Raw genomic sequence first — 17,681 nt, 5'->3', positions numbered from 1 at the left:
GAGCTGAAAAAGCCTCCCCCGGCTTATATTCGGGTCAAGGTCAAGCCAGCAGCGGAGCCTGGAGGCCACAGTATGTTTTCTTTTCCAAAACCTCCCTTCGCTTCTCCTCCCAGGCTGGTTATCTTTTTTTTGAGAGAGAGAGAGAGACAAGAAGCGAATGTTTTCAAAAGCAAAAGGAGAATGTGAGAAGGAAACCCTTGCAAGCCAGATTGCATGGGTAGAAGGGGAAGGAAAAAAGATATTCTTGCAAATTTGCAGGATTCATTACTATCACTATTATTACTACTACTACTACTATTGCAAGAACATTTGAGTCCAAAGGGAGGGAAGGAGGGAAAAGAGAGCAACAGAAGGTGTGTCTTTTTATTCCTAAGGAAACAAAAATGAGGTGGGCTTTTTGGGAGGGGGAGAGAAGTTTCAAAAAGCCTTTTCTGGCTACTTTTAGAGTTTGAAAAAGGGAGAAAGAAAAGAGGTGGGAAAGGGCAGGAGAAAAGAAGCCAGAGTTGTTTTTAGGGGGACTTTGCTTGCATTTCTTCCTTGGGTAAATGCATGCCCCAAAACTTCTAAATATTTATATAGATTTTCCCCCTTCAAATACATTAATATATTAATTTTCCCCTCATATGTTTACAGATCTTTGCAAATCCTATGTAAATATAGATAACTATAGATTTCCATGTACCTGTATATCTGTTCCTATATATATATATATATACATTAATTTTATATATGAATTTTACCCTCACATTTGCAAGTGCAGAGGGAAAATGCGCGTGCGCGCGCACACACACACAGATGTCTAGATAGATATAAACATTGATAAATGGGGCTTGGAAATATTGCAGGAGGAAAATGCACATAGAGGATTTGCAAAGGTTTCAGGGGGAAATACACATGTGAAATTAGTATATATAATCTATATATACTCTATAATATATATAATCTATAATAGATCTATATCTAGCTCTGCATTGTTTATGTAGGCATTATGTTTGCCTGTTACTATGTTGGAAGCTGGCCTGAGTCCCCAGGGAGAGATAGATAGGGCATGGTACAAATGAAGCTGTTGATGATGATGATAAAGTTATTGTTGCTTTTCCACTTATATAGTTTACTATTTTTCTTTGAAATACAGTAAATATTCAAAACATTTAACCCACTGATGCCTCAATTAATGTAATTTTATTGGTATCCAATTTTATTTTTGAAATTTACCAGTAGCTGCTGCATTTCCCACCCTCGGCTTATACTCAAGTCAATAAGTTTTCCCAGTTTTTTGTGGTAAAATTAGGTGCCTCGGCTTATATTTGGGTCGGCTTATAATCGAGTATATACAGTATATTCAGTGACCAGGAAACAAAAGAGCACCCAAAGTCTCAGATTTTGTTTTATTTTTAAAAAACACAACAAACCCTATTGCTGGGGTTTGGGAAAGGAAGAGACATAGATACATCCCGGAAGGTATTTTGTCACCACTTCTGAGGTGCTGGGTGCTAACAATGATAACTTGTAAAAAACCAAAGCCCTTAAGTCATGGAGCACAAGAACTGCAATACAAACCTGGTTTAAACTTCTACGCCATTTCTCCCTGTCTCTCCAAATGGTAATTACATCCCGTTGAGAAATTTTACCTGTTGACACTTTCCACGTAGGAATATACTCCTTCAGTAGCACCTAGGCAGGGAGGTGTAACATTTCCCAGTTGAAGAATGCTAATGCTTGAGAAAAATGATTTTTCATGCCATAGAGGCATCTGACTGAAGCTGGGGGTCCTCTGCATTATACCTTACTGCTAACAGCTGGAAATAAAATAAGTTCTTGTTTTTCCCTCACTAATTTGATTTGTTCAAGGACAAATTTGTTAGAACTGACACAGGTTGGAAGCATTTCTGGACAGTACTCCCAGCATCAGCGTCAACATTAAGGATGGGGAGAGAAATCTCAAGGTTGAAATCTGGCACCTTAAAGCAACCTTTTGCAGAGCTGGGATGAAGACAACACTATAGATCAGGCACAGGCAAACTTTGGCCCCGGAGGTGTTTTGGACTGTTAGGAATTGTGGGAGTTGGAGTCCAAAACACCTGCATGGCTGAAGTTTGCTTATGTCTGGTATACTGCCATATAATGCAGTTTAATGCATCCAACTGGATTTTAGGCTGGATCTATACTTCCCTACATCCCAGGATATGATTTCAGGTTATCTGCTTATCCTAGCAACAGGGAAGCAGATAATCTGGGATCAGGTCACTACTGCAAGGAGCAAGAGTTGCTCTCTAGGAAAGCTGTGGCTGACACTTTCAGTATCTTTTCAAAGATGGAAAGCTCCCCTGACTCATCTGTTCGGTACACGAAAACAGGAGAAGACTTCTGGACGTGATGCCCAATACTGAGAGCAACACCTAGGGCAAGAATGAGCTGTAAAAACGAGGTAGATTATTCAAAGCCTCTCAGTCCAGTTCACAGCCGGAGGGAAGAAGGAGCATGAACTTGGACAAGCAGGGAAGGAGGTTGTAGCACCTATACAAGTATTTTTAGGGAGGCTGAGCTAGTAGGGGATTTGTTTTTTTACTGGTTTGCTGCAGTGAAGTTTAGAGAGGCATGCCAAACCGATTAACACCTTGCTGAAACTGATCTATCTATAACAATGTGGATTCATTCATGAAAATCTTGTGTCCCAAATCTGAATATTCCCAATACCAGGACTATATTTCATGATGGACTTCTGCACGCCTAGAAATAACCAGCGATATATTTTAAGATGTGAATGGCATGTCACCTCAGCTTCCATCTGCACCCACAGAACAATTGTGGAAATGGGTTTTGACCACAGCCACTGATGTGCAATCTTAATACAGCATGGTTTCTTGAAACAAATGTTTCCAATGTGTTGTGTCAGTGAGAGAACTTTTGGCATTAAAAAGAGCTTGGCATTTGGGCCAAGCACACTCTTTAGCTTGGCTACTGAAGAATGCCCACTTACCTATCATACCTTTAATGGGAGATATACAGAACTGAACATATGCATACAACTTAGAGGTACATGAACTAAAATGTGGAATTTGAAAAATACCAGCCAGTATTGGATGTTGGCTGCTGATTAGTTAGGCTATTATTGTGTTTAAGTGTTCTGCAGAGAGGTAAAACAGAAGTTAACAAATGCACGCAGAAGGAAGTAAATTTCTGAATATTAAAGACAGACTCGGCTAGGCATACATATGGACGTGTTCAAATTCAGCAGCGCACCCTAATGGAAGCAGCAAATATTGTTTTTACAAAAATGTAAGGTGATCCAGTCTTCACTGCCTAAGTAGGAGAGATATCAGATCTTATAAAACCATGTACAATCCAACAAAACAGGAGAGAAAACACACAGTTCTAGGTGTTTCAAATATTACGGAATCAAATTCCACAAGGAAACACATTCAGCAAGGACATGTCAAGTCTCCTATGAAACGGTTGAGTGGGAATAGAGAGGATAGGGATAAGAAACAAAAAGAAAAATGTAAATACAAGAATGAAGAGAAGATCCCAAAACAACAAATCACGGAAGTGTGAAATATGTGTGTGTTAATACATCTCCCTTTCTCAGTTCAGTCCTGGTCCCTGAAACTGATGCGCTTATCATTCCACCTTCCAAAGCCACGGAATTCATACTAGGCCCAATCCGGAGCAATACATAGTAAGGCCATGGAGCTCTTGACCCTAATTCTCCAGGACAGGAATTGCTTTCCAAAACAAATTTCCCTCTGATGCAGCCTGAGATAGCTGTTTAAAGATGCTGCTACGTTGAAGAAGGCCTTCAAAACAGGTTGGAACCCTCTGACAAGAATTAGGTGTGGTTTGGAGGCCAAGTGGTCCAAAGGAAGGAGGATAGTTTACTCCAGTGGGAGAATGCAAGATACACAAAAGCCTGCAAGAAGGCCTCCTACAATCGTGGCACCACAACATACGGCTGGTGAGGGATCAGTTTCTGCCTCTCGTTGCAGTTGTAGATCCAGCGGGGACGCACAAAAGACAGGTTGGCATTTTCGTTCAGAGCCTGCAGGACACATTAGAAAACACCCAGTGCTTTTGATTTGCACTATCAAATAATTTCAAAGACAGCTTCTATAAAATGATGTTTACATGGCATTTAATCCCCCCCAAAATAATAAAAAGTGTATAAAAGGGCAAATAATAAATGCTGGAAATATGAAGTTCATGAAAGCTCCCTACTACTATATATGCTAGACCTGTGAAAAGGCCAAAAAATTCTGGAAGCCAAGAATTTCTTATTGTGTAAGCATATATATGCCCTATAGTTTACTCCTGAAGCAATCTCTGTGAGATGTATAAAGCTTATCAGTTTCTGTTCTATAAGAACTTTTGGGATCAGGCCAAGATAACCCCAGACAAGCATTCCAGGCTTTCTCACCTCCTCAAAAGTGTCATCCCACTCTTGAGCCGTGATCACGTAATTCACTCGCTCGTTCATGTAGTCCTCCACTTCCCTGGAAATGAAAGATTTATTTCTTTATAATAATCTTGCAGGATAATCCCACCCAACTTTGTCAAAGATCATAACACAATGTATTTCGAAAAGAACCGATCCAACATGGACAAAATAAGTAAGAAATGTTCTTTTTTATAACTTGCCATCCCACAGAAACAGAAAACATTTTTTTCAAAAAATATTAAAGTCTTAATGTATTAATATGCATTCCCAGTTTGCTAAATGCTGCCACATATTGACTAATTCTGCAGTCTATTTTAGATTTCCCTTAGACCAAGCATGGGCAAACTTCAGCCTTCCAGGTGTTTTGGACTTCAACTCCCACAAGGCTGTGAGGAATTGTGGGAGTTTAAATCTAAAACACCTGGAGGGCCAAAGTTTGCCCATGACCGCTTTAGACAAATCCAACATATTCAAAAGATGGCAGGCATGTCAGGGGTTTTTGCAAAGCTGAGGTGGATCTAGCCTGCCAAGATTTCTGATGTATATGATAAGGAAGTCCCCTAGCTTCCCATGTTTGGCCACCTAATTTAGAGGAGTATAACAGGGATTATATATGGGCAAATTGGTTGCACTATTCACATTCTTCTTGTTTATGCTACACAGACTGTACTCTCCCCATTTTTTTTGCTATCCCTAATTATAACACAACCAACTCCACCTGGGATGTAGTAAACATGTATGGTAGCACCTGTAAGATGACCTACCCATTAAAAGCTATGATGTAGCGGTTCAGGAGGCGTCGCTCATTAGATGGGAATTCACCGTAAAGGAAGAAGTGTTTGCCCTCAAATAAATCTGGTAAAGAAAGTGTAGATTCAGACTTGACACCCCAAACAACACATACATTAAGGCTACGGTTTTCTGGCATCAATTCTGTTAGGCACATCTCAATACTTAGGTCCCCCTGTTTCAGAACTCTGAACCCAAACAATGACGGATCTGGACCAAACTTGGCGCACATAACTAATATGACCAAAGTTAAATACTGGCAGAATTTTAAGGCAATGACAGAGGACAATGGGAGTTGTTGTTAACCAAATATCCGTATATTTTTTCTAATGGGAATATTCATAAAATCCAAAAACAAAAAATGACTACTTCTAATAAACAGTGTTACAAATTAACAAGCCTGTGCATCCCTGTGTACCAAAACTAGTATCTAATAATAACAATAATGATAATAATAATTTATTTTTATCCCACTTTTCTCCCATGTATGGGACTCAAAGCGGAATATCTAATATTTGTATTCCCTCTAATATTCCCTCTACAGAGGAATAACCATGTCTTTAATGTCTAGCTCCTTGTTAAAAGATCACCCACCTGCACAAGTTAACTAACTAATGATTTAGTTAACTCATCTACCCATTAAAACTTGAGGTCCTAGACTAACCCTCCACCCCAACCCATTCTATCAGTTCTGTCATACCAGGCAACTCTGGAATAGGTTGATCTGGCTCCTCCTTTTCTTCAACATCTGTGTTCTCATCTGTGGAGCCAGCATATGGATCGTCATCTGGTTCTGCCCTCCGCCCTCCTTGTTGCTTTTTGCGATGCTCCTCTTCCACTCTGAAACAAAGAAAAAAATTAAATCATACTTCTCCTTTCCCACACAACCAGCATTATGCCCCTTGTTTTCATAATTAAAATTTACATTGGCAATTTCTATAGAGATCTTAGAAACCATATATAATCCACATTAAGGCCTTCCACAGGTCAGATGGAAGAATGCGCTCTTTTTCCATTTTCTGCCCTTCCCTTGCACTCTCAAAAACTCTTCTTATTCACTTGTAGATATCACCAGTAGCTAAAGGCCCCCACTGCTCTTTCCAACCTCAACCAACCTTTGAGGTCATGACTGATGGAAGGAACCACCACTACAGCCTTATGTTTGACCAACCTCCTCAGCTCATCATCAGTATCACCAGACTCCTCATCTCCATTGCCTTGAACACCTAGGAATGGTAGAAGAATAAGAAGAATGGGAGGATAAAATTAGTCATAAATATGTTTTTGCTGTTCTATTAAATTAGTATAGAGTGGGTGAGACAAACATGATCTAAGTTTGACCCACATTTCAAGAGATATCTTTTGTGTCTTCCACTTTAGGATATAGACAAGTATCTCTACAATATTATAACATGATAGCAAGAATAAGGGAAAGAATAAGTTCAATGACTTAGTAAGTAGAGACTCATAAGGCCTAGTGGGTCCCATGGAGTATAATCTAAATCAAATGCAAGGCCCATAGCCCAAATCCGGCCCTCCATGTCATTTTATTTTGCCCTTCAAATGCTAGACTACAGCTCATGTATTCCTTATCATTAGACAACATGACAAAAGCTAATGGGAGTTGGGATATAGTAGCATCTGGAAGATTGCAGTTTGTTCAACTTTAGTCAGGACAGTGGGGTTTGAATACAAGGCTTGTGGATATGTCTCACTTTAAAACGTTATTTAACCTTTCCTCAACTTCAGAGTCACAAGTGTTATGGAACTGCAATTCCCATTATTCCCAAAATGTCTCATCCAAAGTGATCAGAGTTGTCATTCAATAACACCTGGGGACCCAAACTGGGTTAAAACTAAAGAGTACTGATCACTATACCAAAATAAAATACAGATGGGCCCTTTGTATCCACAGATTCTCCATCTATGGATTCAATGGCCTCTTGAAGGCAACCATAATATGGCTGGTGTGGCCCTCGATGAAAATAAGTTTAACAACACTGATCTAAGGGATTCATCTCTTCCCAAAGATTGGGGGGGGGGCATCAGGTGCTATGTGCAAAACCATTCATGCAACCTGGTAGCCACTTGGACCAACCTCAGACAGCATATCTGAATTTCTGGCTAGGTATCGGTTTGGGAAAGCCTGGCTTATACCATTCACAGTCTTCTATACAGTTTTAGGAGAAATATGATCATTGAGCTTTTCTCAATTTCTGCTAATACTGGGACCCCAAGCCATGGAGTTAAAAGATCTATAGCAGGTACGCAAGTACTATTGGCACCACATAAAATCACTACATTAACTACTCTTAAGATGCAGCAATTGTTAGAATGGTTTTGGTACTAATTCAGGGCAAATTCAGAGCAAACGACTCCATCAGTAGTGACTTGTCATGAAAATTATCAGGACTTCCACATGCAGAGATGATATTACCCATCCTCCACCTCCTCCCAGGGATCTCCTAGAGGTAGCATTTTGGCAGTAGTTCCACCCTTCATGAGTGTGTAGGGCCCAGTGCGGTACCCATCTTATGCTGCTGAACAGAATTAACATTTTTCATTTTTACCTGTGGGGTCTTCATCATCAGTAGATGCTGCAGAGTCGACTGCTGAAACCCGTGAATTGTTATGGATGCTGCTATTCTGAGAGGTGCTGGGCTCTTCCTCCTTTTCAGGGGGCTCTCTTCTTGCTGCTGTCAGGGTTACTTTAGGGCTGGTAGGGGCTTTGGCCTTGTGGTTGGAGCTGGGAAGGTTAGCTTTCTGCAAAGGAAGACCAGCTGACTGAATAAAAGGGAAGCTTTATCTTCAATTCCTTGGCTAGTGATTTTAGAAAGCCAAATCTGTCTCTTTGGTAACTCAGGGTGGCATACAGGTGAAACAAATGTTTAAAGAGCACTCTATCATTCTGAACACACCCAATGCTCTCTAATTTGGGCCTGATTAATATTTGGTGAGATCACTATGCATTACCAGGAAACTACTGCTAAAGTTGAGAGTACAGGACCAGATGGATTCATGATCCCATGGGATGCACTGTTCAACTGATAAGCTACATCTGGAAGGATTTGTGCTCTGAAAAGTCAGGATATACATAAATAACTATTTAACAACTAAATAAATAAATATAATATAATAAAAATACATTATTTAAGTACACATAGAAATCTGCTCCATCTGTTCTATCGGGGCAGGAGACATTCCACCAAAACAAAGCAAGTCTCTCAAAAGATCACAGATATGACATTCCATCACCTGCTGATGTTTAAGAGGCTTCTGGTGTCGGACAGAGACTTCTTCTTCATCACTCTCATCTTCCTGCTCACTGCTGGAGGATTCAGAGCTGACCATCAGGTAGCTTTTTTTTTTTTTTGGGGGGGGGGGGGGGAAATAAAAACAGTCACTACCATAGACACCACCGAAAACCCTGCCACAATACAAGACAGAGGAAACTTTGGGGGCTGGTCCTCACTCTCGTTGCCTCCCTCATTACCAACCCACCGTTTGCAGGGCAGGCATCGCCGTGTGTGGTAACAATCCAGGATCCACTCCTTGCGCACAATGATACCCCCAAGTCCCTTCACCTGGCTGTATTTAGGGGTGTTGGCAAAGGCACAGCTAGAAGAAGAGCACAGGAGAGCAGGGCAGTCAGTACAAAACGACACACAACTGATGTGAGCAAGTTAGTCTTTGAGATTGTGCAAACTCAAGATGTACAAAAGGGAAAAGATCACCAAGCCTGAGACAAGGCAATGATACTTGCAAGACACCTACATGAGATGAGTGCTGTCAGGAGTCCAGTCCGGCCGGTATTTGGCCCCCATCTCAAGGGCCTTGTCCCGCAGCTCTGAGCGGAAGGGGTTCTGGAATCCACTCAACACAAACACGGTGCCCTGAAGGAGATGCTGGAAAGAGCCATTTGCTGTCCCTTCTGAAGTTTGTGTTTGTGGGGGCTTTTTGGAAGGTGGTGTCTTTTGGGAAGCTGGTGCTGATGGGGAAGCTATGCAAAGGAAGAGATGGATAATAAGCATAATTTAGGAGGAAGAGGAGAAGAAGTCCAAATTACCATTCATTCTTCTGTATAAAACTATTAAAATATGATCCAGAACAGGTTTCTAACTCTCAACCTGCAATTAGAATCTTCATTAAGAGACAGAGCAGTAAGAGGTGGATATTAGGTAAGGAAAGATCCCTGTCCAACCTGCCTGATTAATCAGTCTCCTATCACATTGTTTCAATACGAAATATTTCTAGTTTTTGTGGAAACATGGCATTAAAACCATGAGAACAACATGTGATAAACTGCCTGAAGTCAGACCAGGGGAGAAAAGACTCAAAGGATCTTCCCGGAGATTAGTACTTTGGGGTAGCTCCATATCTTTGCTCTGTGTAGTGTGTAGAGAGTCCTAAAAAGACAACATTAATCAAATCTGCCAAAATCTAACACACAAATGTGGAGGGCCAACTCTAATGTGAAAAGAGTTACTTCTGAATACATACAGTTAAATCTACACTGACTTTAAATTTAAGCTTTCATCCCTACTAGAGTAAGGGAAAATATTTTAACAAAGTTCTTTTTTTAAAAAAGGTTTTCCCTGACGACATACCTTTGTGTTTCTTGGAGGGTGGATTCATAGGGCGGGGTGTATCAGGGTCTGATTTCTTGGCCACAGATGAGACACTGGTATTTTCCTTGCTTAACTCATACTTCCTCTTGACAGGCGTAGGGTCCTGAAGGGAGAACAGAATTAAAGCTACGTTCCTATACACATTTCCCAAGGAGCAACCCTCTTCAGCTTCTGAACAGACAAACATACATGCAACTGAACTGACTGTGGCAGATTTCTAGCATCTATATTATTGCATTGTTCAAATGACACTCTGTTTCAGGTACCTAGGAGATCCCAAAAAAAGGGTATACAGGTTGAGAATCCCTTATTCAAAATGGAATCCTAAGTGTTTTGGTTTTCTGTTTTTCTCTCTCCAGATTTTGTGATGTTATGTTGGCTGCTTATTGTTTTATGTTATTATTTTTGCACTTTTTGTATTTTGTATGTTGCACTTTGAGTGTTTTGTGAGATGCCACCCTGAGTCCCTCTGGGGGATGGTGGCGGGGTATAAATAAAGTTTATTATTATTTTACTTATATTTGCACACATCACATAACAAGGTATCTTGAATCTGGGATGCAAATTTAAACACAAAATTCATTTATGCTTCATACACACCTACTGCACATAACCTGAAGGTAATTTTATGCAATATTGTAAATAATTTTGTGCATGACACAAATTTTGTGTACACTGAACCATCAAAAAGAAAAGGTGTCACTATATCAGTCACCCATGTAGACAATTTTGAATTTTTGGAGTATTTGAGATTTCAAAATTCTGGATAAAAGATTCTCAACCTGTAATTACCTACTAAATATAACTCATACTTCAGGGGTAGACATACTCCTGCTTATTTAATGAACACCCAGACATTTAACAAGTGAAACATCACCCCACAGCCCATCTTCAAAGGCACAGAAGGCCCTCAATTCAAATCTCTCTACAAAATCCAATTGGTGATTGTAGCCCAGTCACTCACTTTCAGCCTTGAGACCTGCCAACCTTGGAGAAATATACTGACAGAGTTAGGAGCCCCCGGTAGCAGTGGGTAAAGCCCTTGTGCCAGCAGGACTGTTGACTGAAAGGTCGGTGGTTAAAATCTGGGGAGTGGGGTGAGTTCCCTTCAATCAGCTCCAGCTTCCCATGTGGGGACACGAGAGAAGCCTCCCACAGGATGGTAAAACATCCGGGCATCCCCTGGGCAACATCCTTGCAGACGACCAATTCTCTCACACCAGAAGCGACGTGCAGTTTCCCAAGTCGCTTCTGGCATGAAAAAAAACTGATAAGGAGTTATCATAAAGATTGTAATACATAATACACATAAAGCACTTCAGTCTTTTGAAAGCACAAGATACATGCTAAACAAATAGCTAAGAATGTATCCCTATTCACACAAGTATATTTTCATACTCAGTCTATTCAGATGGCAGACAGACTTTACCTTGGGAGAGATTTTGGGAGCGGGTTTTTCTGCAGCTGATGGCAAAGGGTCAGGGGAACTGGACATGCTGGTTTGCAGTGAAGCAGCAGCATAACTGGGTGAGGACTGGTCATTCTGAAGGGCTGTAAATACATGGGGAAATGGTTAATCCAGCAAGGTTCTTATATTATTAGTCAGATGAAGGCAAGATATTGGATTGGTTCAACATAACTACCTTTAGGTGCGGAGGCCAAAGGTTTGCTGGCACGGCTGAAGAACAAAGCACCGGGTTTCAAAGAGCTGGAGTTGCTGTCATCGTCCTTCACCTTGAACTGGCCCAACTTGGTGACCTTCTGCAAGAAGAGAAGGGAACAAGGGCCTCAAGTTGGTCAACAAACAACAGCTTAGAACAAAAGGAAGACAACATCTAGGTTACTGAGATACTCACTGGTGAACTTGTTTTGGAATGAATCTCATTGTTGTCTGGAGGCGAGTGGAACCTCACAAAGGAAAGGCCGTAAGCTATGGACTGAAGAGAGAGCAAGACTTTTTAGTGAAAGAGAAGTGAGAATTGTACAAAGATTCAACTGACTTCCCATTACCCTGCTTGGTCCAATATTTAAACTCATACCTTCAAAAGTGCCCAGAAGGAACAAGTCCCTTTTAACCTCTCCATTACAGTGCTTCTTTCATACAAAGCAATACAAGATATATTTGACAGAGAGACAGCAGGGAGAGGTGACTAATTTCTTAGCTAACTAGCAAGTGGGTAAATGTATACAAGAATCCAGAAGTGACACTGGCAGACATCTCCACATACAAACCTTGGTATAGGGCTGAGTACAAACAATTTTCACCCGGTCCCACTTCCTTTCAGCTGTGGCCTTCACAAGCTTATCGGGTCCAAACATACGGACCCTGTTCAGGTTGGTTCCATTCTTGCTCTCTGAGGGGGACATAAAGGAGGACGTGACCAGCAAAACCTGAGGCCAAAGGAAAATATTATGGTGAGGATCAAGAGCTTGAAGGGAAGATTCGCACACAGAACTAGAACAGAAACAAATCTAAACATCAGTGAGACAAATATTGCCTTACTGATAGGAACTGCTATGTTCAGAAAAACAGAACAATATAGAAAGCTTGATTTTTTGGCTCTGTAATATCCTATTATAGTTTCCAACCACCAAATCTGATTTTTTTTTTTGCAAAACTGAAGCCACCAGCTCCAGCTATAGAAAGGCCTGTTTCAAACTCAGAATGGTAAACAAAAGCCCCTAAAAACATTCAGCTCATTTCCCTCACCTCATAGTTTTGCTCAATGGAAGACGCAGAGCTCCCAGCCAAGACTTCCACAAATGCAGAGCCTTCATTGCCAATATCGATGCTGTGAATCTGCTCCTCTTTTTCAAACTGTTGGGAGACAGGGCAGTGTTGTAGCATTTATACATATGGTAATAGGTTTTTAAATGATTTAAGCTCACTATTTGTAGTATTTTTAATGTTTAATACTATTTAGTGGGTGTATGTTTTTAAGGTTTTAAACTATGTATTGTATTGTTTTTAATGTTGTACAATACATTTGGGTCTTTTTAGATAAATAAAGTGGGATATAAACATAATAATAACAACAACAAGGTTTTTGTGAGCACAAAGAGAGCAGGAGGAAAGCATATATGTTCCTTTGAATTTACTGGAAGCCAGACAGGCTATTGGGTTATCTCATAATAGATATAATCTTATAATATTCTTTGGGCCAGATGCAAATAGGGATATGCAGGAAATGTCACCTGTAATATGACAGAGATTTGTTTCTCTCCAGCCTGGGCAGCTTTCCACTTGCGATAGGTGTCCGCTTTGAGCAGGTTCTCAGCACAGTGAGTCTGGAAGCAAATAATAGTGTGAAGGGAAGGGGAAAATAATGGTAGAAAAAAGCACAGATATACTTAGGTTAATGAAAGAGGTATGTTCCTTGACATGACTTCTTAAATAGAACATTTGGAATTGGGGCATTAAAACATGGAAAGTAAAATGATAATTTTCTACATAAAATACCACTTTGAAGTGTTTCAACAAGCTTTTTATTGAACACTAATATTATGTACATGTGAAATGAGACAACTGAGTCAAGTGAGCCTTGCATAAGGAAGCAGAAACACTTTGAGACTCCCAACCACATGAAAGGTGTTTTTTCCCCCCAAAATTCATTCAGGCATTACTTTTTCTTTCATCATCATCTAGTGTTCTAATGATTGTCATTTCAATGACCAGACTCTTATTTCACAATGGATTACTGATGCCATTTATCGCTTGAAATTCTGTGTTTCTCTAACGCCATCACATATTTAAAAACCTGACAGAAAAGCCTTTCAGACAGAAAAAAGGCAAGGAGAAAGAATGGGGCCTGGCAGATATAAAAAGATTTTGTAAAAAAGGAGCTCATTTGTCAAAGGCTTTGGGTGCATCTACACAGTAGAACTGATGCACTCTGACCCTCCTTTAACTGCTATGGCTCAATGCTCTGTAATCCTGGGAGTTATGCAAAGTCTTTCATCATCTCTGCCAAATAATTGCAGGTGCCTCACCAAATTATAACTCCCCTAATCCCGCAGTATTAAGCTATGACTCTTAAAGCGGTATCAAACTGCATTAATTTTAAAGCATAGAGAAACCCTATGTTTATGATTGCACTTCCAGATCAGCCATTACCTTCCACTTTGTTTAGAACAAAACAATGTATCCCTCCAAAAGTGACATCATCAATCCCCTTGAATGTCTGTCTGCCTTTATGACACACAACTACCTGTTTCCCCAAAAATAAGACATTCCCAAAAAATAAGACCTAGCAGAGCTGAATTGCTAAATATAAGGCCTCCCCCGAAAGTAAGACCTAGCAAAGTTTTTGCTTGGAAGCATGCTTGGCGCCTGCCAAACAAAACACCAGAGCATGCAGGATTGGTAAATGTACATACGAGTTGTACATGGAAATAATGGTAATAACAAGAAATTCTTGACAGGAGTCACAGTTTGTCTGGTTTGGTTATGTTAGTTTGTGATGAAAACTACTGTACAGTATTGTTGTTTTGTTCAACAATAAATGTGAATTCTTCTTCATGGAAAAATAAGACATCCCCTGAAAATAAGACCTAGCGCATATTTGGGAGCAAAAAATAATATAAGACACTGTCTTATTTTCGGGGAAACACGGTACATAACTTCAACTGCACAGATTTATACTATTATTTAAATCCTCTTTACAGATGCAATAATTTTTATGATTAGACTGCTCTAAACAGCTGGTGCCATTGAGGCTTTCTGATGCTAAGCACTGCATTCTGGGAAATGTAGTTTTTGCAAATACAGTAGTCTCACTTATCCAATCTTTGCTTATCCAATGTTCTGGATTATCCAACGCAGTCTGCCTCCCGCCTGGATCCATAGCTATTTCTCTAGGCAGCAAGGACTGCCTAGACAATGTTGTTGGAATGGGATGTGGCAGAGCTAGTTAGTAGCCAGCTGCAATAAATCACTATTGACCAAAAGGTCATGAGTTCGATTCCAGCCCAGGTCGGAGTGAGCTCCCGACCATTAATAGTCTAGCTTGCTGTTGACCTATGCAGTCCGAAAGACAGTTGCATTTGTCAAGTAGGAAATTTAGGTACTGCTTTATGTGGGGAGGCTAATTTAACTAATTTACGACACCATAAATCCTTCCAGCAGCATGCGGAAGAATGAGGAAGTACTCCATCAAGGACTCAGTGTCCCAAGTGAATGCTGAAGCAGCAGTTCCCCCTGGGGCTGGAATTGAGCATAATCTCATGAAGCTGAAAGCTGGAATGTTAAATTGCCTGTGTCATATGTATAATGGCATTGAATGTTTGCCATGTATATGTGCGTTGTGATCAGCCCTGAGTCCCCTTCTGGGTGAGAAGAGCGGAAATATAAATACTGTAAATAAATAAATAATAAATAATTGTTACTGTAAGCTCATTTTATGCAATTCTATCTTTATTTGTAGTCAATTTGTTAGTAGCCAATGTTTTTTTAGTCAAGGTTTTCAATATATTGCAATGTTTTGTTTTGTTTTTTCCATGTCAGGGGCGACTTGACAAACTGCAAGCCGCTTCTGGTGTGAGAGAATTGGCCGTCTGCAAGGATGTTGCCCAGGGGACGCCAGGATGTTTTGATGTTTTTACCATCCTTGTGGGAAGCTTCTCTCATGTCCCTGCATGGAGTTGGAGCTGACAGAGGGAGCTCATCCGTGCTCTCCCTGGGTTGGATTCGAACCTGGCAGCCTTCAGGTCAGCAACCCAGCCTTCAAGACACAAGGCTTTAACCCACTACAAATGTTTTGGTGCTAAATTTGTAATGATTTGTTATAAAACTGATGTTTTTGTGCTTAATTTGTAAAATCGTAATGTAATTTGATTCTATCTTCATTTTTGTTTAATGTTGTAGTTGTGAATCCTAATAAGTATGTTTCTGATTTTAATTTGAATTTAATTCTTAACATTTTTTGCGTCATTTCGTGTGCTGACTTCCAAAATTCTTTAATTTTTGGGCAGTCCCACCATTGGTGGAAGAAAATTCCTGTTTTTTCCCCACATTTCCAGCATAATTTGGAGGGGGTTTTTTTTGTTAAATTTTGCCATATTAGCGCAGCAGCAAGATTGACTTTAGCAAGAATATGGAAAAAAGAAGATGCTGATTAAAATAATAGATATTATGCACATGGATATACTGACACAAAAGATAAGAGAAGGGAAAAATAAATCAGATTGGACAAAAGTCGTAAACTTCTTAAGAGAAAGAAGAATGAACTTCATGATAGATCTGTCTTGCATATAAAAACAAATAAAAAGATGGAGGCTAGAATAAATGAAAGAAACTGTTGAAGAAAACGAAAGGAAAGTCTTCGAAGCATGGATGGGAAGTCAAAGCACCACTCCCCCCCCCCTTTTATTTATTTTTTTCTCCTCCTCTTATTGCATATATATACGTGTGTGTGTGTGTGTGTTTTATCCTATTGTTATTTTTCTCTCTCTGTCCCTCCTTCACTTACTCTCTTTTCCTACTATTCTCCACTATCTAGTCTGTTCCCCCGCTTTGGATGTATCCTTATCTTTAAGAAATAAATAAAAACTATATTGCAAAACATAATGTAATTTGATGTTAAATAGGCCTTTCCTTAGTCCCTCCTTATTATCCAACATTTTCCTTTTTTTTGTTCAAAGTTAAAATGTCCATATTTATATAAAAAAGAAAAAAAATCTGAACAAATGGCGATATAAAAATGCAAAAGTACTTGGCAAAGAAACACACCAAAAAGCAAAAGCAAAAAGCATTAGAACTGGCATTAAACACTTCGAATAAAATCGCTAGGTTAGAGGCAGCTGACATTGGTAATGTTCTAACAAAGAACTGCCAAAAACTGTTATAGTTAAACTAAACAATCATTGTTGCTCCAGTACGACAGTTGGAAAATAAAATAATAGTAGTAGTAGTACTAATAGTCAGGATTTCCAAGCAGTATGTCATCATTTGGTTAACAGAAAGATATAGAAAAATAATATAACGTGCATTTATGATAAGTCTATATTTCATTAAGGCTAGTAATAAATCATGTTTTTACTCCTATAATAGTATATTTTTGCTTACTGGATTGCTTTACTGGAAAAGCAGGGAGCTAGACTGTTTAATTGATGACCTCTGGAACAATAGATAGTATAATTAGAACAGGATGGACTCAACACTGGTATTTTTCATTAAGACATCCTAGTCTATTTATTTGTAGAAATGCTCTAACTCACTGCCTGCATATTATAATTTATTATGCTTTATTTTATTTAATAAAAGAACATTCCTAAAATAAAAAGTGATACAACAGACACCATGGGATAACTCTGCCTGAAATTCAGGCATTTATATTCTACCATCTAAGGAAATACATTATCCAACATTTTCACTTATCCAACGTTCTGCCGGCTTGTTTATGTTGGATAAGTGCGACTCTACTGTAGTCACAAATGGGGAGGGCGAAGCCAAATTACTTTTGGTATTCAACATTCTCTGTCTTCATTGTCTTCTCTGTTCAAAAGGATTCCCTCTTCACTTCCTACAGAATGGGCTCTTCCAAATGAGGACTTAACACCCACACACACCCCAACCTGAGAATGGTTTCGCCCAAAGGGAGCTGACTGGCCCCTCCCACCCCTCCTCGTTGGAAAGGACAAGGCCTTTCCGAGAAGGAAGGCCGCCGCAGGCCTCCCCTCCTTCCGCAATCGCCTTCCCTCCTCACCGGGTCGGAGCTGCTCGCGGACGCCACATGTCGGATCCCAATCTCCGGCATCTCCCCGCCACTTTCCGTCGCCGACGTGACCCCGGCAGCAAAACTCCGCCCGTCACCCGGAAACAATGGCGGTGC

The 17,681-nt window shown here is 40.0% G+C and overlaps 1 protein-coding gene across 1 annotated transcript; it reads right to left on the bottom strand.

Moving 5' to 3' along the window:
* Positions 1-1,374: 1,374 nt before the first annotated feature.
* xrcc1 (X-ray repair cross complementing 1) lies at positions 1,375-17,678 on the bottom strand. Its single transcript, XM_003222867.4, has 17 exons — positions 17,556-17,678; positions 13,048-13,140; positions 12,563-12,670; positions 12,085-12,243; positions 11,709-11,789; positions 11,496-11,613; positions 11,282-11,403; positions 9,832-9,955; positions 8,999-9,224; positions 8,726-8,842; positions 8,480-8,582; positions 7,795-7,987; positions 6,396-6,450; positions 5,925-6,064; positions 5,200-5,290; positions 4,415-4,490; positions 1,375-4,039 (listed from the first exon to the last, which is right to left on the bottom strand). The coding sequence occupies exons 1-17, from the start codon at positions 17,604-17,606 to the stop codon at positions 3,926-3,928; spliced, it is 1,971 nt and encodes a 656-aa protein (XP_003222915.1). The 5' UTR covers positions 17,607-17,678; the 3' UTR covers positions 1,375-3,925.
* Positions 17,679-17,681: the final 3 nt, after the last annotated feature.

The sequence above is a fragment of the Anolis carolinensis genome, unplaced genomic scaffold (genome assembly GCF_035594765.1).
Source record: "Anolis carolinensis isolate JA03-04 unplaced genomic scaffold, rAnoCar3.1.pri scaffold_10, whole genome shotgun sequence".
In the NCBI taxonomy this organism is placed as follows: domain Eukaryota; kingdom Metazoa; phylum Chordata; class Lepidosauria; order Squamata; family Dactyloidae; genus Anolis; species Anolis carolinensis.
The sequence above is the reverse complement of the archived record's forward strand: the minus strand, read 5'-3'. Positions and strand labels throughout refer to the sequence as shown.